The sequence below is a fragment of the Curcuma longa genome, chromosome 5, assembly GCF_044706935.1.
Source record: "Curcuma longa cultivar G26 ecotype Majalengka, Jawa Barat chromosome 5, ITB_CL_G26_1.1, whole genome shotgun sequence".
NCBI classification, from domain to species: domain Eukaryota; kingdom Viridiplantae; phylum Streptophyta; class Magnoliopsida; order Zingiberales; family Zingiberaceae; genus Curcuma; species Curcuma longa.
This window is the reverse complement of record NC_133865.1, coordinates 10,397,253-10,422,996: the sequence shown is the minus strand read 5'-3', so window position 1 is coordinate 10,422,996 and position 25,744 is coordinate 10,397,253. Positions and strand designations below refer to the sequence as shown.

The window sequence follows — 25,744 nt, the reverse complement described above, 5'->3', positions numbered from 1 at the left end:
AATTTTAATATCACATATATTTTTTAAATTCAAATTTAAATGTTAATATATTTATAATATTCGACTTGATTCTTTCATACTATTAAACTTGATTCGGTGATATATTATCTTAATAAAAAAATCGAACAATAACCGGCCTAATTTACTTATTTGTAAAAGACACGTGCATAAAAGAAATTTTTAATCCATATATTTTTCAAGCTAATGCTATTCTCCAATCACTATTATTATAATTATTTAATACAATGTGATGATGACGTGGCAAATATAATATAAGTAGCACTTTTTAAATTATCGTTAATGTTTTATAATGCCAAAATGCCTTCAATAAATTTATTTTATTTTTAAATTGTAATATCTTTAATTTAGATTAAAAGAAATTTAAAATGTAGTTAAATATGTCCTCAATAAATAAAGTTGGTATTCCGATGTACCCTATTTGTTATGAGACAGCTGATCACTAGATGCGCTGAGCTGGCACACACGTGCGAGCTGCAGGCTCCGTTTGTCGAAAACAGCTTCATCCCACCACTTACCCACATCTGTACCAGCCTTCAGCACGCTCGCGGGGCTGAACTACGTGCGCCGCTGTACCCGGATCTTAAGGCTCACTCAGCCTCCGACACGTACGCATTTGAGCTGTGGGACCCGCAGGAAGCCACTTAAAAAGGACGGGTTTGTGGGAGTAAAGTCGGTCGAAATTATAAACGATCTTCCTCCGCGGTCGTCTCCACCGGTCGCTCGCTCGCTCTCTTCTCTGCGGCATATGCGACGACAGATCGACGACGAAGGCGACGAAGAAGTAGAAGAAGGGAACCCTAGAGATTCCCCTTTTCCGATCGAGTCGACGATCCCGTGGAGCATTGGTACAGCGTGGAGTCCTTCCTGTTCTCTGTCGATCGACGCGTTCTCCTCGATTTGGGCGGTGCGGTGCGGCTGACTGCTGGGATAGGGGTCCTAAGAATTCGGGGTTGCTCGGATCGGTGGCCCTGATCGGGCATTTGGCGGGTTTCGGGAGTTTCGCGCGTCGGGTTATGGGAGCAACGGGGTCGAAGCTCGAGAAGGCCCTCGGCGAGCAGTTCCCCGAAGGCGAGCGCTACTTTGGCCTTGAGAACTTTGGCAACACCTGCTACTGCAACAGCGTCTTGCAGGTTTCCCTTTCATTTCTTTCCTCTTCCAAAATGCTTTGCAACGTGAAATATCTCGTCAAAATTCATTTTTTTAATGGGCTCACATCGTCTTTTGTCCTTTTCTGTTTGACGTAGGGTGGTCCGGATGTGATTGCCTTTAGGCGTTAGTTCTTCTCTTTGCCTAATTCTTCCAGATTTGTTAAATTAACGATCGTGAAATGAAAGTGATACCTTAATTTTTTCCCCCCTTCGTCCTGAGAAATGTTAATGTTTTTCAGTTTGCCTTGTTGTGTCAGGTACTACCGATTTTGATTGTTTTACCTTCGCATTTCTATGCCTTGTTTGGAACGGAAAAACAAACAAACAATAAAGGAACTTTAGAGCTGGAATTCTAGTTGTCAAAAAGGGCGGTGATCTCTAAACCTAGCATAGGTGGCTGGGATTCTATATGCCCCACTTTCTTTGCTATATCGCTTTGAAAAGGATATGTTCCTGTTGAACATGAGAAATTGATATCCAAGCAAGTTCACTCTGTGCAGATCGAACAGATATTTCTTATTATGATGACATATGAAATAATATATCATCCACGAGATTCACGTCTTGAAAATCAGAACTTTGTATTTACTAGCAAGATTCTTATCTTTGCAAAATTTGACTCCTTTTATTGATATGAAGGCCCTTGGTGGGTTAATTTTGCACTACTATCAGTTAAAATAGAACAAGGTAAACTACTCTTTTAAAGATATCATTATTCCTTTGGGAGGAAATATAGTTCTTCAAGAATCATGTTTGGAAATATGCCCGTCTATTAAACTGCACAAGAAAAAATAAGATGGATAGAATACTATTGGCCAAACATGGTTCCTAATTTGTTGAATTACAGAATATGCTGTTGAATCTTGTGACTTCCTAATCATTACATAACTGTTGGAGCAATAATCTTTTTCTTACTTTCACACATATCACTTCAAGATATCCTATTTGTGAAATCTCAACTTAAGAGATAAGTTTGCTTATTGCAGATTTGGGAGTTAATATTCAAATGGAGCAAGTAAATCTTAATTATGGTCTCTTTTGATTTTGTTTAGTTTTTCTTTAAATGATCTTTAGCCATTTTAACTTTCATACTTTTTGAAGAATGTTTATTGCCAATAAATTGAATACTAACTTTTGCATTGTAAATTGGTATCACTTGTTCTTCCTCATTCCGAACATAATATCAAGGGATAAATCACTAGACAGTACTTTTATTTCAGCTTCTTAAGTTGGCATGTTATTTGTTTATTTTGTTATGGTAATTCCTTACAACTTATCCTTGAATGTAGCTGTTAAATAAGGCTCAAGCCTATTCCATCTAGAAAGGATTAGTCATTTGAGATGGAATAGTCTCGGCCTTAATTTAATATGGTCTTAGAGTTAGGCGCATACCTCGAAGTTGTTATGGGCATGAGCATTACCTCAAAGGTGTTGATGCACGTGAGGGTGTGTGTTGAAGGTAGGATTTCTCATGCCCATTAGTTTTAGGTGGAGAAGTGGGACAGTCCATCATGCGTATATAGTAAAATAGTTCTCTTTTCTCAAGGGAGTAATCGTTTCAGATAGAATAGGCTCTACTCTAATTCGACATCAAATTTTCAGACAGAAAGGCTCTACTCTAATTCGACATCAAATTTTCAGACAGAAAGGCTCTACTCTAATTCAACATCAAGTTTTTAGACAGAAAGGCTCTTCTCTAATTTGACATCAACCCACAAGGGAAGAACCTAACTTATAGAGTTTAACATTCCCTCAGTGCCATATTAAGCTTGAATAATTTAATGAATTTCAAGAAAGTGCAAACCAAGAAGTTTGCGCTGGAACAGAAAGCTTTTGATGGGCCATTTGTGTCATTTGACATAAATAGAAGATAGTAGAATAATTAAGGTAACCAAGATTTGATCCCATCACTTGGGTTCTTTGTTCCAATGTTAAAGGTTAGTTGGATGACCATTTAAATCAAAAGCTTAATCTATAAGCTATTAGGAAACGACTAATATTGTGGATTGATGGCTTAACAAATTCTGATGATGGAAATTAAAGGCCGATCCCCCACATGAGCAGCAATTACATAACATTTAAGTGGTATGATTTTCATCTGCTGAATTAGGAGAATCAATGAGTTTATGCCTAAAGAACATGTATGGACCTAATTATCTCAATGTTGTAGTAAAAACTAAACCAACCCTCCAAATAGATAGATGGGACCATGCACAAAAGATAAGAATTTGATAGAATTGTAAACTAAGCACTCCAGTTAAGAATTTGTAGTATGTTCCTGCTTTTGATCTAATCGACTGGATTGCCATGTTGCTTTTAGGCTCTTTTTTTCTGTGTCCCTTTCCGGGAGCAATTGCTGGAGTATCATGAAAAGAATAAAAATAATGGTGATGCAGAGGAGAATCTTTTGACTTGTCTTGCTGACCTGTTTTCTCAGGTGTGTAATTTTTTTGAAGATTATTCTCATTTATGCTAATTCTAAAGATATTTTAATTTGTTCATAGATCAAAAAATGTTGTAGTAAAATTTTTTTGAGGCCTAATAATGTTTCTACTTGTTAGCTAGACTGATAAACTATCATCTACTTTCTAAATTGATTTACATTTCCTAATGCTGCAGAATTATTGGCTCTTAAATTTGTTATACAATACATGACTCTTATGAATACTAAAATTTCTTATAATCCAGTTTCATTATTGGACGTAACTGTCCAAAATCTTAGCAAAGGTCAATTAATAATGCTTGCTAAATTCACAAGTCATAATAATTATTTTGCCAGTGGTGCAGTTCTTGAAAACATTCCATGATCTTGTTGAATGCCATCTCATCCTTTTGTATTTCTGGTAGGTATTCTTCACTTTCATGTTTTTCTATGGTAAGTATCTTGATTCTTGTCTATTATCTTAAATCTGCCTGAATTCTGGATTTTGTTCCTTTTACTTCTCTTTTGAAATTCATAGAAATTGCCAATTGCTTGTTCTGCACAGCAACATATGTTGTGTAAGTGTGAAAAAGAAGGTTAGCTTTGTTCTATGTGATTCTGTTCAGAGTATGTGATCAGGTATTTCAACATAGTTGTATCCTCCTGTACCCAACCAATTGGACTTGCTTTTTCTCTCTTAAAATCTGTATCACTTTGTCCAAATGATAGTGTTTTTTGGAAAATTGTTAATCGTTTATAACCAGGTAAAGCATACAATCATGTCAAGTTGCATTCTACTCTGCAGATCAGTTCGCAAAAAAAGAAAACTGGTGTTGTCTCTCCTAGGCGTTTTGTGCAAAGAGTGAAAAAACAAAATGAGCTCTTCCGTAGTTATATGCACCAGGTATATTATCTTTCTGTGTTAGTTTGGTGGTTCTGCTCCTCGTTGATTTTTTTGTTTGAAAAGAACTTTAATATCTTGATACATTTACAGGATGCTCATGAGTTTTTGAATTTCCTGCTCAATGAGCTTGTTGATATTCTAGAAAAAGAAGCCAATGCTCCAAAGCCCTCGTCTGACACCTCATTGTTACCTCAAAAACTTGCAAATGGCCAAACAATTCTGCATGTCAATGGCGTTGAAAAAGAGCCCCTTGTTACTTGGGTTCACAAAAGTTTTCAAGTAAGAATTTTTGCGACTTGTTCCTTGTTGCTACTATCATTATCTGTTAAATTCTTTTTAATTTTGTAATATGAACCAAATGATGCTTAATTCTGATTTATAACAAAAACCCTGGGTGGTCTGTGGTCATTGCTTTATACAGGGTACTCTTACCAATGAAACAAAATGCTTGCTTTGTGAAACTGTTACTGCTAAAGATGAACCATTTTTGGACCTAAGCCTCGACATTGAACAAAATAGTTCAATTACAAGTTGTCTCAAAAATTTCAGCTCAACTGAAACTCTCAATGCAGAGGATAAATTCTTCTGTGACAAATGCTGCAGGTAACTTTATATATCGTCAATGGCTCTGTTTCCTTTTTATCGCAGATTTATTTCATTTCCTTTTCCTGGCATTTGTGAATAGTTAGCTGGTTTATTTTTTATAGACTTATTTCTAATGCCTGGTCATGCCTTCATACTGGCACATGCCTTTCAACTTAATGACTTGTGTATCATGATAATCGATAGAAGCATTGAAAAATGAAAAGCATATTTGTATCAAAACCCTTTCAGTTGATTATCAATTTTTTTAAAAAAAGATGATGATTTTCTAACCTCATTATAACTATATTTTATGGTTTGACCTGAACAATCTTGTTCCATAAAGTAAATCGATCAAGTTTGAGGAATCGTCATTTTAAGTAACAACATTCTGTATATTCTGTCTTAGCCAATGCCAACATTGTGTTGTGGAATGTAGAATTTAGTAGCTGTTTTGCTATTTACTTTGCACATCTCTTGTAGTTTCCGGGCACCTTTTTTTCGTATGTTGTCTTAACTATCTAGTATCTTTTGGCATATTTGGGCAGCTTGCAAGAAGCCCAGAAGAGGATGAAGATCAAGAAGCCACCGAACATCCTCGTAATCCATCTCAAGCGCTTCAAATATATCGAGCAGCTAGGCCGCTACAAGAAGCTACTCTACCGTGTTGTCTTTCCCTTGGAGTTGAAACTGAACAACACTGTCGAAAATTCAGACACCGAGTACGCACTCTTTGCCGTTGTGGTTCATGTGGGAATTGGCCCCAACCATGGACACTATGTCAGTCTCGTCAAGAGCCACAACCATTGGCTCTATTTCGATGACGAAAACGTCGAGATTATCGACGAATCAACCGTCCAAACGTACTTTGGATCAGCACAGGAGTACACAGGCAACACTGATCATGGGTACATTCTGTTCTACGAGAGCCTCGATAGCAAAAGATAGAAAGATTCTTTGCCGTGTCTCAAATTTTTCGGCACTTCCGATTTTTCCCTCGCCGTCACATGACCTTTCTCCGATCGACCTTTTTTCGCATTCCTAATTCAAATTCTCAACATGAAGCTTTTCGGGGAGATGCCATTGTTATAGAACAAATACAATGTGATGTATAGTTTGATGGTGGAATCCATCTTGTTCAGTATTAATAATTTGCATGGTAAAAGGTATCTTAAGAGTAAGATACTTTGTGTGGCTTAATATCTATGTTGCTAAGATACAGAGTTTCATCTTCCTTTAACAAGTTTTGTATTAAGTTGTCATTTCATATTTGAGTGAGCAATTGAGGGTTCATCATCCTCATTTAGTTCTGTTTTTATTGTCGCGACTTTTGTTTGCGTTCACTAAGTTTGCCTATCAAAATGACAAATTCAAAAGAAAGCCTTGGTGTAATGATAAAATTGTTATCGTATCTTCTTGCATCAAAAGTAAAATGATAGGACAATTCTTTGCAGAGATTGTTGAAATGCACTACTGTTTCAGTCAATACACCGTGGATGGTTTCAATACCGGTTCAAGGGTTATCTATGTGCATGCTCCTGAGATAAGGTTGTGGAAAGAAAAGAAGAAATCTGTAAAGCACTCTAAAAACGTCGAGGGTGGGTAGAAGTCACTCCGACGACAAGTTAAGATTCTGAGTGTCAAGTTAGGATTCGGTGTGAGAAAGAGTTTAATGACTTAGAGAAGTTAGGATTGATGTGTATATACCTGTACTTATTCAGAATATGTTCCTACTTCTTCGAAAGAAACAGCTCTAAGTTCTTCGGATTGGGCGGGACGACCATGTCTCTCAGATAAGAAGTCATTCACGATGTATTAGTCGGAACAACTACAAAACTACATGTTTTTTAATTAAATATTATTTCTTTCTCAAAAATATTTATTATCCTTTGTAGCATTTTAGATACTATTTTTTATTGAGATGCTAAAAGAAAACCAAAAAAACATATTTATTCAGATTTAAATTATTGCAAATATGATAGAATTAGTGTGTGTATTTATAAAATCAATCTAAATTTATGGGTCGGCACGCAAACGTTGTTCCCGTTCTAACGTGTACTCAACAAATTTGGTGAAAGTTAGGTTTAATTTTTTTATTTTTTTGATAATTTAAATATTTAAAAAGGTTGCTTATTTAAATTGAGGATATTCATTATTTATTATATTTCGATAGATAAACTGAATAGATTTCATAATTATTTAATTAGTTTTAAAATGACCTTTTGTCTGCCGTGTACGAAATAAGAAAATTAAAATTTGAATTTCATTAAAAATAAATATTGTGAACTTAAGTGGCCCCTCACTCCGCGCACCCAACAACCCACCAGCCAATGAGAGAGGCTTCGGTCGCGTCCCCACACTCGCCTTTTTCTCGCGATCGTCACGCCGCTCTTCTTCTCTCCCCTCGCCGCGCTTTGCCTCTTCCTCTCCCGGCTCCTCTTCTCCGTCTGCTTCTCCCTCCTCTTCTTTGGCGCTTTTAGGGCTGCGGCGGCGGAGGCTGCGTTGGACAGGTGCGGGAGCGGAGGCGGAGATGCGGTGCCAGGCGGCGCTGCAGACGAGCCTGCTGGCGCTGGCGGCGGTGATGGTCCTCGTCGGGATCTGGACCTTCTCCCTCAAGAAGATGCTTGGCACTTACGCCTTCGGGATCCTCGGGATCGCCGGGATTCTCTTGCCCGATTGGGAGTACTTCGATCGGGACTTCTCGCAGTGGTCCACGCCCATGCCCATGCCCGCTCGGAGAACCCCCGGCGTCGCTCTGGCTCACGATACTTTCAGGTTCGACTTCGATCCCGTTTCTTCTTTACTTGCATTGCTCCTTGATTTCTAGGCGTTCTATCCTCTTCTGATTAATTCGTTTCCCCCTCTTCCTTTAGCTCCGAAGTTTAGCTTTTATTTTATCATTACTGAAATTCGAAGATCCATTTTTCTTCTTCTGTATGCTAAAAACCATCTCCGAGATTTGTGCTGCTGGAAATTGAAACTAGAGATGTCACAGTCTAGGGATGATCGCATCTACATTCATACCCATTTTGCATCCGTACGTGTTCCATAGTTCTCTAATCAAAGATTCATCTTATAATACTAAGATCGAAATCAGTACCCAATTGAATCGGTTGATTACCTGCCAAATCTCTTCCCAGTTGTTGTCTAGTCAGCTTCACATGTTTGGTGAAGTAGCTTGATGAACTGAAACCAATTGAAGTTTCTTTTAAAAAGGAAAAAATTCAAGTTCTCATGTAATTTAATAGGTAGAGAACTGAAACCATAGAAGGTGACTGATCTATGTGTTTGTTCTGCGGTCAATGTAACACCAAAAAGGAAGGTAAGCATTGGGAAAGCAACTACTGATCGGCAGTTCTATTGGGTAGGAGAATTGAAATCTAATAAAAGCTTTGCCTCACTGGCACAAGTTTTGCCTCACTGGTACTTGCTAATTGAAGATCAAAACTAGCTTATTTTGTAGAATCCCATTGTTATTCAGCATGTGAATCATGTAGAGGAACAATTATGATTCAAGAATTTTGTGTTGTTAAGATAATACTCTGTTGATGGTCGAGCTGCTCTCAGAAAAATGAATTAATATTACATGCATATGACTGTACAAATTGGCCTCTAGCACAAGCATCATGGTTTTCTTCTAGTGGAAGTTCATCAAAGAACTCGACAACATGCATTTTGGAAATATTGTTGGTTATCTCTGTTATTTATTATTGTCAAATTACATTTCCTTTCAACTCAAGATCATCAAGTGTTCTAAAGAAACCTTGTTCATCATACAAGAGTATTGAATAAACCATGTTTGCAATAATTTTTTATTGCATGTTATCAATAGGATAAAAGATTAGTGGTTAAAAAGGTGAACTCGAGTCCTTATGTATCCCTTAATTTAAAATAGAATTTAAAAATACTTCAGTACGATCAACTGTGTTGATTTGCCATTATTATAATGTAGTTGATCATGAACCATCATTTACAAGTCTGCTGCGTCGTAACCAACTGATCATGAACCATCATGATTAGATGTAAGATAGTGCTAGAATCATCATGGTGGTAACACAATATAATCAATGTCGATGTAGCATCCTCTTGTTTCGTATACCTCAGCTATGAATCTAATGATGATTTAGAAGATATTGGCGTCTATGAATTCATCAATTCTTAAATGTTTATGGAATTCCTCAACAAAGTATGATTCAATTACATAAAAAGGAAATAACAATCATGTTGCTGATTTCATTATGTTCTAATTGTTTTACCTATTGCAGGTTCAAGTTTCATCCGCTGCGAGTGACAATAATAACCCTAATCTACAGCTTTGGACTCTACAAGTGGTGGAAGTTCCTTTCAAATTAGCTCTGTTGGCAATCAAATGAGCTGCACTCATCTCTCATTTCAATTCTCAACTGATACAACCATTTAGCTGATGAGCTATCGCCATGTTTGTTGTGTGTGTTTCTCCCCTCACATAATTTGTCCTTTAATCTCTTCATTGTTCATTCTTTTCTTTTGTTAAAAAAATAGCACTACATGGGATCAGTTTGGTTGTTCTTATTTGTTTACCCTCTTCAAAAGTTAATGCAGTCTTGATTATACACAAATTCATGGTTTTCGATCTTGCTCTCCTATCTTTACAAATATTTATGGTATTGGTTAACACTTCCATTTAGGCTTGTTTGATCAGTAGGGTTATCTGATGCTGTCTTTCAATCATCTGCTGTAAATTTGGAGATGTTCCAGTGCAATGCAAGAACTGTGACAGGTTTCAAAACACTGTCTTTGGAAGCCGTGGTTTTCCCTCAAGATTTCTTTGGTTGCGGTTGGAGTGGCGGCGGAGTGAGTTGGGGAAGTTGCTGGAGGCGGCGGAGCTGGCCAAGGAGTGCGAAATTGGCGGCGGCGGCGTTGAGGAGGCGGCGGCCGGCGGCCAGCGGAAGATGCGGCGTACGAGGAGCGTGAAGAACAAGGAGGAGGTGGAGAGATCCGCATTGCCCTGGAGCGCAACCGCCTGCTTCCTACGTTCAAAGGGTAATTCGATCATTAATTGTTCGATTTCTCAATAAAAGTTGCGATCTGGGGAATTTAAAACAGGGCGATCAAGCTTCGATTGTCGCCGGCGGTAGCTACCGAAGGTGGTGGCTGGCCGGCAGAACCTCCGCCTCGCACCGCTGCACCTCAACGCCACCTCCGGGCTCCGCCGACGAGATCGCCATGTACTCCTTCAGCCTCAAGGTCAGTATAAAGCTTCAAGTTTCTTCATGATTCGATTTCATGGAGTTATACGACAACAGGTAATCCTTAACTAGGCTGGTTGACTAGATCTTTATTAACATTCAGAAAACTATATGAAATTTCTATTTTGAAGTAGTTATCCTTAATTAAGGAAAATCAAAAAAATTCATGATTCAATTATAATTTCTCTTATATTATAATTGAATTTAAGATAATTATCCTTAATTAGGGAAAATTAAAAAAAAATCATAATTCAATAATTTCTCTCAAAATTTAAGATCAAATTAAATATAATTTTAAGCTTTTGATTATGTTTGTCACATGGGGCATTTGCGGAGCCACGCGGTCGAGCATACCAAATAGACTTATGATAAATTTTGATCGATCGACATGGGTACGTTATGTCTTACTGTCACTCTTTCGATGAGGGATTAATTCAAATTGTATTGGATAAATTTTTTTATAGTGATCGGCTCATCACCGAAATGATCCCATATCAAAAAACTTCCTAAGAGATTTTTTGAAGGCACGATATTACTATATTGATAAGAGTCTACTATCGAAACAACACCTCAGTCAACAATTATATGTTGCTAACAGGATTCGAACTCGAAATTTCATGCAACACATGTTTTCATGTTTTCAACTTCTTCAGTATTTTGAAAATACACCATGTGATTTGAGTATTATATTATAAAAGTTAAGTACATGGAATTAGAAATCTTGAAATCTACTAGCGATAAAAGCTCCAAATCAAATCAAAAGTGTTCTATGAAAAAAAAAGGGAAAAAAAATAACAGTGAGACGAGAGAGCGCAATGCTCCAAAAGCCCCAAAAAGTTGGGCAACAGAGTCGGCTATTTATGTGCATGCAAGCCAAAAGTTCCCGTCGTTTATATTTTAACCGGACTTCACCCAAATCTGCTTTTGACTAACTTTCTTACAAATTTTTCTTTGGCTTTTAGCATGTTAAAGTGAAGACCTAGTTTTCACTGATTGATACTGCATCATTTTCATCTCTACAATAATACTTTTAACAAGTTACTAAGCCGCAAATGGAGACTTAACAGAAGGGAGCAGAAGAGACAGAAGAAAGCCAGGGCCCGAAGGCTCATGCAAGCAGCACTGTTTGGTGCCCAAGTGTCAACCTCAGCTAGTGGCCAACTAAACTGAGGTCATTGAGGTGCTTAACAAGCTGACACAAAGGCTTCAGTTTCCAAAGATGTAGGTTAGGCAGTGGTTGGGTTGGTGCATATCTGAATCTCTTTGATGGAGAGCTCGATAGGATTCACAGCCCTTCATCTCCTTGCTCTGCAAAGGCGTGAAGCTTTGTTGTTTTCTTGTTGTTGGATGGGAGTCAGAAAGAAAGGACAGTGGTCAGCTGCAATCCCTCTACAAGAAGGTGTACTTCATCCATCCCAAACACCAAGGCGATTACTGCATGAGAGCTTACAGTCTGTGTCAATGATGTTGTCTCCAGAAGAAAACGACATGATGTGATCTATCTTCCTCCACTGAAGGATCATCTCCTCTATATTTGATTGGCATCCAGAATGCTGTCGCCAAAATGAATATGAAGCTATACTCAGTCATCTCAACTCGACCAGTCACAATGAAGAGGCTCAGAAGCAGTGCAGCCTCCCACCAGAGCATTCAAGACGCAGTTGTTCCTGGTCAGTGTTCCTCCTCAACTCCTACTTTCTTTAGCTTTAATGAGTGCATGGATTCTGCAGTTGAATTGAATGAGTCGGAGTGTGACGAGGAGCACTGCTGCTCTTATCTGGGGCAGAGGAAGCGCCGGCTAAGTGTGGAGCAAGTGGAGGCCCTGGAGAAGGACTTCGAGGTGGAGAACAAGTTGGACCCGGAGAGGAAGCTCCGGCTGGCGGGGGAGCTCGGCCTCCGGCCGCGGCAGATCGCCGTCTGGTTCCAGAACCGGCGCGCCAGGCTCAAGGCCAAGCGGCTGGAGCGCGACTACGGCGCGCTCAAGGCCAGCCATGACGCGCTGAAGCTCGACGTCGACGCGCTGAGAAGCCACAGGGAGGCTCTCATCTCTCAGGTAACGGTTAATAACTGTCACAAACTATTCGCGCACTCGATCTGTTGATCCATTCACTGGTGTTTCGGTTTCAGTTGAGAGAGCTGAAGGCTCAGTTGGAGAAGCCTGCAGTTGATGCTTAGTCCAAGTCGAGTGTGAGGGAGCTTTTGGGGGCCAATGCTGCTCAGTGTTCTTCCTCTTCTACTTGGAAGAGGGTTTTTTGAGTGAAGGTGAGCTCTGTGGAAGCCTTTTCTCTGATGAAATATTTTGATTTCAGAACATTGCTATCAAAACAAACATATTTCTTCACAGCACAATCACTTCGACAATTCATTGTAAATCACAAAGTAGTATCTTTCCAGTCTAACATACAAAGCATCACTTCCAAATCCAAACAATGGCAGCAGAGTCAATGGGCAGTAGATCGAGGCACTCAACTAGACACAGGTAATGCATTCCTTTCTAATGCTGGTCATCCTGTTGGGATGCTTCTTTCATCTCGTCTGCCCCATCATCCTATCCAAAAAAACAAAATAGTTGGTGTGTCAATACGACTGGAAAAAAAAACTAGAACAAAAGTTAAGATCAAAATCATCCACCATACTTTGATCTCGTCTAATAATAATAAATACCTGCATGTCTGAAGTCCACAAGGTTAGGTTGTCGCGCAGAAGCTGCATGATTAGTGTGCTATCTTTGTAAGATTCCTCTCCAAGTGTATCCAGCTCAGCAATTGCTTCATCAAATGCCTGTTGGCATGATCATCAAGAAAGTGAGGGAGTCATATAACCAACAGCGTAACACATTTGTGTAGTTCTTTGAATAACCAATCAAAATTTGACTAAGTTGCTTTATACAATTACTGGGAAGCTTCCAATGTCAAAGGAAACCTAATATCGATTAGGTTCGCCACTAGGAGAAGTAAGACGATAACCACCATTGACTAGGACTAATAAAAAGGAGATAACCACCATTGGAATTGTGAATACAGAATCACTCCAGAATTTGGTTGTGCACTTCAAAAAGAAAATTAACTTAAGGAATTCAATTAGTTGATTATTCTAGCTAGAATACTATTCTACAAGCAGATAAAATTGCCTAGATACTAGAGAGTGAAAAACAGTTTGAAGTAAATATGTGTTCCTAGTGACAGACAAATTTGAATAACATCCATCCTTCTTGTTTTCATGGAAAAGAGATTCATTGCAAACGGATCAAGCAAACAGGACAAAATTACAATTAGTTATGGACAAAGAAACATGAGGGAATTACAAAAAACAATTCAGGAACAAAAAATAAATAACAATTTTTCTTGAACTAGAGGTAGCAATCAAACAAACCAGCTATAAAGCATGTGTAACAGCAGATAAATCTGAAACACCGAATTTCTGAAGGAATACTGAAATTTAACACCATAAGAGAAAGAGATAAAATGTTAAAGCTATGCTTAAAAAGATGGAAAGAGTTTGTTTAGTAATCATTTCAGGTTCCCCAATGGATTATACAATCACACAGAGATGGAGCTTTGCATGAGAAGAAACACGCTTTCTAACAAAACAACTACATAAGGAGAGATTAAGATTCTGTTTGAACCAAAGAGATTCATTGCTTACCTGCTTCGCAAGGCCACAAGCACGATCTGGTGAGTTCAAGATTTCGTAGAAGAACACCGAGAAGTTGAGGGCCAGTCCCAAGCGGATCGGATGTGTGGGCGGCAGCTCAGCTAAAGCAATATCCTGTTCTTCCAAATGAAGAAAAGAAAACCAAATTAACGACCAAATTTCCATAACCCCGAAGCCCAATCCTAGATATTTTCTTATTCCCCCATCTTTAGATATGCCATCGAGCGAAAACTCGATTGCGTATACAAAATTAGAATTCATGATGAAAGGATGATGCAATTATCTCGCGTTGAACAGAGGGAGCTAGAACAACTAAACACCTGGGCGGACTTGTACGCCGTGAGGGTGGCCTCGGCCGCATCCTTGCGGTCGGCGCCAGATTTGAACTCCGCAAGGTAGCGGTAGTAGTCGCCCTTCATCTTGAGGTAGAACACCTTAGAGTCAGCGGAAGCGGCGGAGGCGATGAGACGCTCTTCGAGAAGGCGTAGAATCCCCCCGCAGATGGAGTCGAGTTCCGCCTCGATCTTAGCCCTGTAATCGCGAATGGTGGCGACGCGGGCCTCGTTCCCGCGGCTCTCTTCCTTCTGCTCGATGGACGAGATGATCCGCCACGAGGCACGGCGGGCGCCGACGACGTTCTTGTATGCCACAGAGAGAAGGTTGCGTTCCTCCACCGTGAGCTCCTCCCCCTGCTCCGCCGCCGCCCCTGTCACCTTCTCCATGAACTCCACCATCTCCTCATACCTTTCCGCCTGCTCCGCCAGCTTCGCCAGGTACACGTTGTCCTCCCTCGTCCCCGCCATCTCCGCCGTCGTCTCTGCCGCCGCTCCCGCTGCCCTAATTCGCCAACGAAGAGGAGAACAAGACGCCGAACCGCAGACAGGCGAGACGGCTTTTAAAGTGGGAGGCCACAGACCCATTTCAATTATCATCTTGCAATGCCTTAGCTCATCCCACTGATTAACTATCAACCGTTAGATTACTATTGGATTCGTAAAATTGTTGGATAAGATCCCACGAGATTGTAACGCCGGCAGGCGGCAGTGGGAGTAGACGACAGCGTAATAGCCGCAGGAGAGAACGGAGGAAAAGGCTGGCAGCGGTAGGTCTGCGGATGGACGCATAGGACACCGCATGCGATCATATCATCCGCCGTCGACACTGATAGCGATGGCCGGAGGCGATCAGATCGATGCGCAAATATCAAAAGACAAGAGAGACAGCTGTGTGCGGTCCCTCGTTTAGACACGCGTCAAATGGATCCGCCGTTGAATAGCCGGAGTTAAGAAATAAATAAATAAACGTGTGAGATAGATTGGTGACAGCTAAGCAAAGAAATAATATTATAATTTTTGTACATTTTATATTAAATTTTACTTGTGTTCCATAATTTATTAACCTTTTTCAATTATTTAAATTAAACAATATTTAACTTTCAGTAATTACAGTATTTGCTCTCTCAATTTTTTTGTCTATCATTTTTTAAAATCATTAAAAAAACCTTTAGAATTATGGTTAATTTTAATAGGATCTAATAAATTGCTCTTCTCTTAGTGTTAGCTTAAAAGCAAAATGATTTGTCCCCGGGGCAATGGTGTAATGGTAGGACATCTGAATTGTGATTTAAGCAAAATGATCCAATGAAAATTTAAATCGTCGTATGCGCTTCCCGATTTATCCTAGCAAAATGATCCAATGAAAATTTTAAAATGAACTATATTCAACTAAACTATCAATGATAAATTGAAAAATAACAAATTGTTGGGGGTAAAGTAAAACTTTTCTCAAAATGGGATATTTATAATAGTTGGATTTAAAGTTTCTATTTTTTACGAAAATAAATAAAATTTTCAGGTTCCAATTTTGTTTAAATTACGGGGGGCAAAAATTAATGGATGCTTTATCCTAAAAAAAATCAATTTATTATAGTAAAAAGTACTTAATGGGTATTTTTAAAAATAGTCAATACAAAATTGTTTAAAAATATTAAAGTGATTTTAATTAAGTTGTAACAATTTTAATTAAGTGGGATGATGATCTAGTCTAAAATCAAGGGATGGATTGACTCCTCGTTATATCTAGGATTGTACTCTTTTAGGAGGTTAGGAGTGTGTCTAAACGATTCTACTCAAGTTGGCTTCTATTAGATTGGTTCGACTATGACAAAGGTCTCTGACACGGGCAACTAAGAGGACTAGAGTGATGTTAGGAAGAGATCAAGTATATCTTGACATGACCTCTCCGACGTTTTAGTCATTAGATAAAATTATTTTAATATAATAATGTTGTGTAATAATTTTTAATCAAATTAAAATTATTTTAATTTTGACTAAAACTATTATAATAATATTATTTTTAAGATAAAAAGATGAGGTATTGTTTTAATATTAATACTTGAATAAGAATATTTTTAAAATAAAAAAAGATGAAATATATTTTTAAGGTAGGGTGGCCTAGAAACATATTTTTCATTTTTGCCCAAATTATGGTTGTGAATAATGACAAAATTAGTGGCTCCCTACTACTTGGCAAATTATGGAATTGTTTGGGTCATAATGTAATTCGCCTCACATCTATATGAAAACTATCCTTGAGAAAGTTATACTTTTAACGAAATATCTTCCAAATTCTCAAAGCCTACTTATAACTTTTATATTTATGTATTTTTTTGTTATTTTAATTTTGAAATATAATATCATATTAAATATACCACGCCCATAAATGAGATGCAATGAATAAATAAATTGTATAAAATAATGCAGGGCAAAAATCAGGAAGGTGTTTTTTTTTCTTTTCTAAATCGTTGAAGGGACACACTTTGATATTTTATTAAAAGGAATTTCCATCCCATATAATTATCCATCCTTTAGTTATTATTTTCATTATTATCTCATTTATATCTTATTTAAATTTTGAATTAACTGAGTGTGTTATAACATCTATAAAATTATAACTGTTATATATATATAGCACCTAAGGTATCATAGATGCTACAACTACAACAGCTATAATTTGTAGTTATATCAATTACAATTTTATAGTTGCTACAACTATAACAATTATAGTTTGTAATTGTAATTGTTACTATTTCATAGTTGTTATAACTACAACAGTTACAACAGTCATGAAATTATAACTGCTATAATATAAAAATTATAATATAAATAAAGAGAATTAAAATTTATTGGAGCCTTCAAAACATCTTTAAATGATATTTTTTAGGTCTAAGACCGGATCATTATGAGTTAAACTTATTAATAATTATGAATCTCTAAACGAGTTTTGATTTGATATATTATGAGTATCGTGGTTCAACTAAAGATAAACATTATGAACTCTCAAAGTTTATCTAATATTTATAGTTACTACGAAATCATAATTGCTGCAACTATGTGATAATTCAGTTGTAATAGTTGTTTCATAGCTATAATATTATAATACAATCTAATTAAAGATTTAGATTGAAAATATAAAAGAAAGATATAATAAGAATAAAATAATGGAGGATAATTAAGTAATTATAAAAAGGTGGGATATCTTTTTATAAAAAAATCAAAATGACATATCATTTTAATCTTAATGATAAAAATAAAAAATAAAAACTGCGTTTTAATCTTTACCCTAAAATGAATATATTTGTCTATAAATTTAAAGAAAATCGATACTGAATAGAGTTTGAATCGAATTCTTGTTTTAATTTATAGTTCTTATTTTTGAAATTTTAATTTAACTTTAAAATCTTGAAAAATTCGCATATTTTTAAAAACGATTGTATCGTAACCGCGCAGAACTGGGCTCATAGAATATGTATGCGGTAGAGGAAGGCATCCGATAAATAGCTTCCCAAGCCCCGATTAGCTCTCAGACTGGCGCGAGTGACGGGCAATGGACGAAGACGAGCACGAGGAGTACGGCGGCGAGATTCCAGACGAGGTCGATATGGACGCCGACGTCGACATGCCCCGCTCCGAGGGGGGCGCCGCCAAGGTACTCGTCTCTGGCACTCCCCCTTCCCTTGAGATTCCATCGAACCCTAACCGTACTCTTATAAATTTTGTGTCAGTCGCAAGAAATGGAAGAGATGAGGAGGCGGCTGAAGGATTTGGAGGAGGAGGCGGCCGCGCTCCGCGAGATCCATGCCAGAGTCGAGACGGAGATGGGTGCGGTCCAAGGTCCGATCTCGTACTCCTCTTTGCTCTCTGTCCTTGATTAGGTTGTTTGATGATGTTCATATTTGTTTAGCACTATTAGCGCGAAAATCCTTGTTTAGAACTGAATAGAGGAATAAGGTTGATCCCAAATAGTTGGGACAAATACTTCTTAAATTTGTTGAAGCATGTTTGCAATATCACGTCAGATCATGTTCTCAATATGAATATTTCCATTATGCCCACGCTAAATAATGGACAGGAGACAAATCATAGTAGCAACGGTAATTGCCCTGTTGGGGCCTCTGATGTGGGACTCAAGTTCCATGTGTTAAACATCTTTATGCTAGTGTTCGTACCCGTGTTTCACTTTCTAGCAGATATATCTGAACATTGTATTTCTAGTTTATCATGGCAGTGAGGAAGTATTTGTATTGCATTTTGAATTTTTTGGTTGGTTAAGTGTTGTAGTCCAGTTTTCCTTTCTAGGTCCAAGATTTTGTTTCTTTTTCTTTTTTTTTTCTGAGAAGTTTTGGACCAATTGTCTTCTGCATTATGTAGAGCCTAGTGAACCTGCAACAAATCAATCGAACAAAGAAGAGGCTGATTCCCGTTCGATATTTGTTGGCAATGTGAGTTTTTCAGCTGTATTTGTTATATGATTGTGTTTGTGCTTTTAGTTCTCTGTTGTCTAATTGTTGCTACTGGTTTACTGTGGGCATTACATGATATTTGCATCTCATCTGATAATGTTGTCTTCTATATCTTGGATTGTACAACACCTTGTTTCTTAGTGGATCCTTGAACCTTATTTATCCATAATTCAATGGACTAATCCAATTAGTTAAATTCACAATGTTTATTTTTCAAGTTACTGAATATTTTTCCTATATCTACAAATGCTGTGTTAGGGGCCTCTATTTAGATACACTACTTCAAACTGTAATGATGTTGCTGTGAATGTTAGATCCTGGTATTATTTGGCATATTAATGCTTTGATTTACCTTCCCCTTTTTTTTTGGTGACATATTACTTAAATGTGGCACATGCAAAGAGTGCCTACTATAATGTTCAAGTTCTCAACACTGTGTTTGTGCTCATTAGAAGTTTGATAATTTGTAGTGCATTGTTATGGTTTGGCTGAATTTAAGTGGTACAAAGATTAAAATTTGGTATTATCGTCCTTGTACCAGACATCTTCAATTCGTCTTTTGGATGTTATAGTAGATCCATACAAAAGTTATCACCTATAAGATTGCACAGGGTAACATTGAATGCAATTACAGTTGGCTTATAGTTGAAAAAGGAAAAAAGAATTATTTATGTTTGATACTTGTGCTGAATATGATAGGGTGGTTGTGTTCTATTAGAGTATTTTGGTTTCTTATTCTTAGCATCAACAGTTACACATTGTAACTATTTGTCAATGATTGTTATGTTGTATACAGTTAGAATTCTTCTGAAACCTCTAACTGCAAGTGATTTAGTAGCAACATCTTGAGTTGGGAAAGCCACTGCTACTCATATTGATATTTCTATTGAACTGCAGGTTGATTATGCTTGCACCCCAGAAGAAGTTCAACAGCATTTTCAGTCGTGTGGTACTGTTAACAGAGTCACCATTCTCACTGACACAGACGGTCAGCCAAAGGGCTTTGCTTATGTTGAATTCTTGGAAGTTGAGGCTGTCCAAGAAGCCTTTCGGTTGCATGAGTCTGAGCTTCATGGTCGTCTGATCAAGGTTCGTCTATTTAATCTCAAAGTATTTTTCTTACCAGCATTTCAAATTCATAATAACAGCAACGTTGGTTTTTCTAACAAGATGAATGCTTTGTTTCAGGTTGCCGCCAAGCGTACCAACGTTCCAGGGCTGAAGCAGATCCGTCCTCCGCGACACAATCCCTACATGACATATCCATATATCATGCCTTACATTCCACCATACTCTGCCTCCCCTTATGGTTATGGGTTAGTGCCCCCATCCTTTTGCTACTAACTTTAGGTTCGTTCAGTTTAGGTTCTGAAAGACTATCATGTGTGCCAAGGACATGCTCTTTGATCCGATGCAGGAGGTTTCCGCGATACAGAAGGCCAATCCGCTATAGTCCATATTTCTAACTACTGGATTGTCATCTTCTCTTGGCATACTGAATGTTCATCCCTTGCCAGCCAGTTCACTTACCTGTCTACACTTTATCTTGGATTAGATCTACTATGATAATTTCTCTTACATGTTGATGCTTGACAAAATTGTATAACGATCTACTTTGACATTTTATGCTCAGCAGTTAATGATACAGTGGAGATAGTCATTCCATGTAGCATAGTCAAGTCAAAAGTCAAGCTGAGTTATAGGTCGATCAAGTGGGAGTTCGAGTCAAGTCAAATTGAATTTAACTTTGACCAAACCATGGACCCCAAGTCAAAACTTGTCAAGTCGCATTTCAGTTGGTTATGGCTCCAATCTAACTCTAATCGAGAGGGGAAGCTTGACTCCCCAATGCCCTCTCACTTAGGAGTAGACGTCTGACTCTATGGTTCTTGACTCCTCACCTAGGAATTTAACTCTATGATTCCCGACTCCTCGATGCCCTCTCACTCAAGAGTAGATGCCTGACCCCGTGGTTCCCGACTCCACAACGCTCGGGTACCCCGAGCTTTTCCACCCCGAGTACCTTCGTGCCATCAACCAGAACATGGTTAATTGAAAGGCACAACTTGACACTCCCTCACCCAGTTGAGGACAAAGAGGATAATCAGAGCACTCCAGTTTTTGATAGAAATGCTTACGGTAAGCACACTGCCATTAATCTTAAATTCAGATATGGTAAGAATTCACAAGGTCTCATTTCTGACAAATACTTTACAGTTATGAATTCCTTCCTAGTGAAATCCTCGTGCCAAAGTTCTCTATTTCCATGGCAGTAGAGACAAGGAAATCATATAAGAAACACAAACCTCCTACCACATGACAAGTCTATTTCCCATGGCATAGAACACAAGGAAGGAAGGGCCCTTTTTCCCAGTTATCAATAAAGTCATTTCTCTTTGGTCCCTTTCATGCTCTTCCAAAGTGCCAAATTTTCTCTTTCATGTCTGAAAAGGCTCTTGTTCCACTCATACTAATAGCCAAAGGAATAGACTCCCTGTTACAGTATTGGTTAGCACAGGGGACCCATGCCACACAAAGATCTGCAAGCTTGCAAAGGAGCATTGCAGTGGTGTGGAGCCATCAATCATAATATTTAAACTTCACAAAATCTGGTCACCATAATCAAGCTTTGAGTTTTCTTTCCTGAAGTCACCTAAAATATGCTAAGCATTCATATAAGACAAGGCATATTCAAATTGATCTCAGAAAACTCATCAAATTGTTGAACACTAGAAAATAAAATGCTCAGCTAAACTTGCCAATCTCTCATGAACCAGATGGGCTGTTTGGTTTCCTCTTTTTGGCAGTTGGTGAGGAATGATGACAGATTGCATCTGACCCTACTGCTGTATCATCACTCTTATAGCTCACATCCAGCACTCCAATTGGGCTCCTTATCACTGAAGAAATTACTGCACTATTGTTCTTATGTGGCCTGTGTTGCAACAATGCCATTTCTTGGACCATCAATTCCTGACACCTCAAGACTCTCTCCTAAATCCATTCCTCAATCGAGTTTACAAGTAGCAAGGGATTAAGTAGGGGGAAAAAAACAGATGAATAAAGCTCACCTTATCTACATACTCACAAGAAGCTAAAGCCTTGTCAGTATCTGGAACTTGAGTCTGTTCCATGGCTGATAGAGCCACTGCTGCAGCAATCTCAGAAGGCTTGAACTCTACAAAGCCAACCCCTGCAATTCATGCAATGATAACATTCTTGTTAGACTAGTCTAGTCTTTCCCCTCTACAGGTCCAAAGATTTTCTGCTACTACAAATCACAGACCTCTAACAGTGCTGGAGATGAGGTTCACACACAGAGAGATCAATGATCTATCTGGTGAATTTCCACCATTGAATTGGTGTAAAAAGAAATCTATGAATGAGAAGGGTGTGACTGATTGCATCCTCCACTTGAGGGTTGCAAGCACTAGAAGCTCCATTCTCTGTATTGTCCTGCCTTCAAATATGCATTTTGCCTCACCTACCTGTGTGTGTCCAGCAAGAATTAATGATAGGGCAGAAGTAAAAGATCATCTTGCAAATGAATTTTTGTTTGAGAATTTGAACCTGTAAATCTAGAGACAAAGGAAGTTCAGTTTCCTCAACCTTGGCAGCAATGGATAAGCAGGTAACTGATAGCAATTGTGTCATCCAGGCCTTACCTTGCTGAAACTAAAGATGTAGCAATATGATGCATTAGATAAACAAACAAACAGATAAAAAATCACTTTAAAGGAAAATAATTGTAACTTGTTCTTACTGGGAGTTCATGGCAGGAGAGAAACCGATCCAAGTAATTTACAGATAAGTAGGCACTCAGAGGTCCAAAATTGTGATGTGCATGTAGCTGTTCATTCAGGAACAAAACATCAAACAGTTTCTATGCAGAAGATTGGCGAGTTCATCCTACCTTCTGAATCAAGGCAATGGCGTCACTTCTCACAGCCATGGCTGATTGCTTCCTAAGCAGCCTCTTCGCGTAGCCCTCCTGTGGAAGATGCTGCGACTCCCTCTCGATCAGCAAGGCGATGCAATCTTGCGACAGCAATGCAAAATCCAACGACGAGTGCCGACAAAAACCGCTCTTTCCTTGGAAAAAACGGCAAAGATTGCGCCTTTCGTCTTCCCCATCGAGGTCCCGCTCTTCATCAAACCCTAGGGCGATGTCTCCCTCCTCCGGGCAGAGGAGGACGGAGGAAGCGATTCCGCAACTGACGCCCATCGGTAGAGAAGGAAAAATATGACAGATTGGGGCCTTTTTAGACAGAGAACAACAACGGCTGAAGCAATGGAAATGGAAGAAGATGAGGTTTATAGGAGCTCGGCAGAAGTGAATGATGAAACCATTATAAGGCTTGAAAATGGAGATCGAAGCTTGATTTGGCTATCAATAGACGGCGTGGTGGTAGAGAAAGGCGTGATTTTGAGAAGTGGTGTTCTTGATTGCAGCTCTTTATTGCAGTGGGAAATAGCCATGGGAGTGCCTTCAATGAGCTTGACAGTGGAAAGAAGTGGGGGCGCTCCTCTGTGTTTGAGACATTTCATGCGTTTCTTCAATGCATCAAACAAACAAAAACACAGTTTTATAAGAAAATTATAATAAAATTTATTAAAATTGTGGATTTGAAATAAAAGTATTTTTGAGATTTTTTTAAAAATATATACTGAAAAATACTATTTTAATAATTTTTAAAAAAAATTTAAGTGTACGGAAATAATAAAAAAGAGTGTTTTTTTTTTACATTTTCCCTTAAAGTTTCTCGTGAATATGTAATTTATATTGGACAAATATTAAAAGGATGTTTTACTTTATTATTTAGTGGGGCATAAATATTTAAATATTTTTCAGTATTATTTAAGACTTATCCTTCCATTATTTAAAAATATATCGTTATAACAATTATAATTGCTACAATTTATATTATAATTATGAGACTGCATCTGTAAAAATTATTATAGTAAATATAAAATCGTAATTGTTATAACATGAATAATTATAACCATTATAATTGTATAACTATTATAATATAAATTTTTATTAATTTTATTTATATTATAATAGTATTAAATCATAATTATTATAACATAAATTTTTATCATTTTTAATAATTACAAAATCTTAATAATTATAATATATTCTATCAATTTAAAAATTAAATAAATAGTAATAATAATACATCCTAAAATCTTAAACTTGAATGGTGAAGTAGGATATTTTTTTAATAAAAAATATTAAAATAGGATGAGTCTTTAATAATTTGAAAAATAATTTACGATGTCCTTTTTTTTCCCCTTTTTCTTTTTATTTTTACTCATTTATTTTTACATGAATGAACAAATAAAAAATAAATATGAGAAGGCAAAAAGGCGGTAACGTCACTTTCAGGGTCTTCATCGAGCTTTCTCGACGATCTCCGCCGCTCCTTTCGCCGGCCTACTTCGGCGGCGCTTAAGCTTGCACGCCTCACTCTGTTTCTCTGAGCCTCGTCTCTCTCACCGCCACCGGCTGCGGATGTGGCCGCGCCGCCCAGCCGCTCCGACGCTTTCGTTTCTCCCTTGGGTAAATCACATTTCCCCTTCGTTGGATCTGGGATTCGATGAGTCTTATTGATATCTGAAAAGGTCTAAAATGATTTTTGGAAAGGATTTTTTTTGCGGCGTTTTCTCTTCTCTTCCGCCCGAAAACTCTTGAGCCTCTGCTCTTCATTGTGACTCTCTCTCTCTCTCTCTTGGGTTCCGATGGCCTTCCACCTAAAACCCTAGTCCTCCGCCCTACCTCGCTTGCGGCTTCCGACCGAAGCACCAGTTGTACTCCCAGAGGATGCTTCCACTCTCCCGGCCTATGACTCGGGTGCCAATCTTCCGACCTCGCAAGCACACGGGACCTCCATTAATGGCCGATTTCATTTACACCAGTCTCAAGAACTTAGTTTATTCGCCATCAAGAATAGATTCGTTATAGTTAAAGGAGTCCCTTCTCATAGTAAATGGTGGTTAATTTTACAATTAGGACCCACGATTTTACGTATTTGTAGGAATTTTCTTTTAAATAGGGAACGCAATTAAAGGATGTTGGGCATCTGGATTGGTCGTCGTATGTCAATTCCTGATTTATCCGGATGGTCGGTGGAAAATTTTTATGGGATCGGATCAACCACCCCCAGAGATGTGGTTATTGGAATTATCATTTTTTTTTTGTTATAGTCCTAAAGGAAAATCTCTATTCAATATTAGTGAATTGAATTTTATTATACTTTTGGATGTCCTAAACAGTTTACCTGGGACATCAAAGACCATTTATAAATGTGTAAAAATTAAAAAGACGCCCCAATTTATACAAATTGTCTAAACAATTTAAAGGAGATAAAAGTTTCTTACTATTTTTCTCATCTTTTTGTACGGTCCTCTTTTTTTTTTTTTTGAAAGTTTTCAAAAAAAAGAATTTTAGTGAATTGTCCAATTGAAAACAATTTAAGGGATAGTAGGTCTTGAAGTAACAGTCTCGATAGCTGTGAACAAAGTAAAATGCTTGACTTTTTTTTTTTTTGTATTTATGTGTTTTCATTCCGCTGTGTATACTTGATTTGTCTTTTGTAAAAGATAAAAAAATTTCGTCTGCCCTACATATTTCCTCAAACACTTTTGCACAAAGTGCTTGATGTTTAGAACATTGCCTATGTTCCATAATTTATCTTGGATGTGTCCAAGGCAAAGAGTTTAGGGTCAGCAACTATTTTATGAACACAAGTGTTTGATGGCTAATAACTCCTTTTTTTTTTGGTCTTAAACGCTTCACATTGTACACCAAGGCCAATGGTGAGCCTACAATGCTCTATGCTTATACATGTGTTTAACCTCATTCAAATTATTTTCAAATTGTTATAGGACGTGAAAAGTTTTAAATTTAGTAGAGTAAAGATATTATATATAGAATTTAAATTTAATAATATTAGACTTAATGAGATAATTATTAAAATAGTA

At 37.8% G+C, this 25,744-nt stretch overlaps 5 protein-coding genes and 1 pseudogene across 6 annotated transcripts; 4 read left to right on the top strand and 2 right to left on the bottom strand.

Moving 5' to 3' along the window:
• Positions 1-763: 763 nt before the first annotated feature.
• Positions 764-6,344, top strand: LOC141829567 (ubiquitin carboxyl-terminal hydrolase 3-like). Its single transcript, XM_074717078.1, has 6 exons — positions 764-1,151; positions 3,490-3,606; positions 4,397-4,495; positions 4,586-4,774; positions 4,917-5,098; positions 5,626-6,344. Exons 1-6 carry the CDS (start codon positions 1,035-1,037, stop codon positions 6,023-6,025), a joined length of 1,104 nt encoding a protein of 367 aa, XP_074573179.1. The 5' UTR covers positions 764-1,034; the 3' UTR covers positions 6,026-6,344.
• A 1,093-nt stretch (positions 6,345-7,437) lies between these two features.
• On the top strand, positions 7,438-9,923 carry LOC141830165 (signal peptidase complex-like protein DTM1). The gene is made up of 2 exons (XM_074717648.1): positions 7,438-7,852; positions 9,343-9,923. Exons 1-2 carry the CDS (start codon positions 7,608-7,610, stop codon positions 9,428-9,430), a joined length of 333 nt encoding a protein of 110 aa, XP_074573749.1. The 5' UTR covers positions 7,438-7,607; the 3' UTR covers positions 9,431-9,923.
• Positions 9,924-11,469: 1,546 nt separating this feature from the next.
• Positions 11,470-12,608, top strand: LOC141829858 (homeobox-leucine zipper protein ATHB-5-like; annotated as a pseudogene).
• An 18-nt stretch (positions 12,609-12,626) lies between these two features.
• Positions 12,627-14,894, bottom strand: LOC141830164 (14-3-3-like protein 16R). The gene is made up of 4 exons (XM_074717647.1): positions 14,280-14,894; positions 13,951-14,073; positions 12,970-13,086; positions 12,627-12,853 (listed from the first exon to the last, which is right to left on the bottom strand). The coding sequence occupies exons 1-4, from the start codon at positions 14,889-14,891 to the stop codon at positions 12,800-12,802; spliced, it is 906 nt and encodes a 301-aa protein (XP_074573748.1). The 5' UTR covers positions 14,892-14,894; the 3' UTR covers positions 12,627-12,799.
• Positions 14,895-17,815: 2,921 nt separating this feature from the next.
• On the top strand, positions 17,816-20,429 carry LOC141829383 (polyadenylate-binding protein 3-like). 2 transcript variants are annotated; one of them, XM_074716841.1, is made up of 6 exons: positions 17,816-17,946; positions 18,023-18,131; positions 18,669-18,739; positions 19,658-19,849; positions 19,949-20,076; positions 20,178-20,429. In XM_074716841.1, the coding sequence occupies exons 1-6, from the start codon at positions 17,845-17,847 to the stop codon at positions 20,224-20,226; spliced, it is 651 nt and encodes a 216-aa protein (XP_074572942.1). In that variant the 5' UTR covers positions 17,816-17,844; the 3' UTR covers positions 20,227-20,429. The 2 variants fall into 2 exon arrangements, with proteins under 2 accessions (XP_074572942.1, XP_074572941.1); XM_074716840.1 differs by having other exon boundaries at positions 20,154-20,429.
• Positions 20,430-21,369: 940 nt separating this feature from the next.
• Positions 21,370-23,299, bottom strand: LOC141829452 (cyclin-D3-1-like). Its single transcript, XM_074716920.1, has 6 exons — positions 22,674-23,299; positions 22,524-22,610; positions 22,331-22,435; positions 22,047-22,248; positions 21,832-21,953; positions 21,370-21,754 (listed from the first exon to the last, which is right to left on the bottom strand). The coding sequence occupies exons 1-6, from the start codon at positions 22,983-22,985 to the stop codon at positions 21,527-21,529; spliced, it is 1,056 nt and encodes a 351-aa protein (XP_074573021.1). The 5' UTR covers positions 22,986-23,299; the 3' UTR covers positions 21,370-21,526.
• Between the last annotated feature and the right edge of the window lie 2,445 nt (positions 23,300-25,744).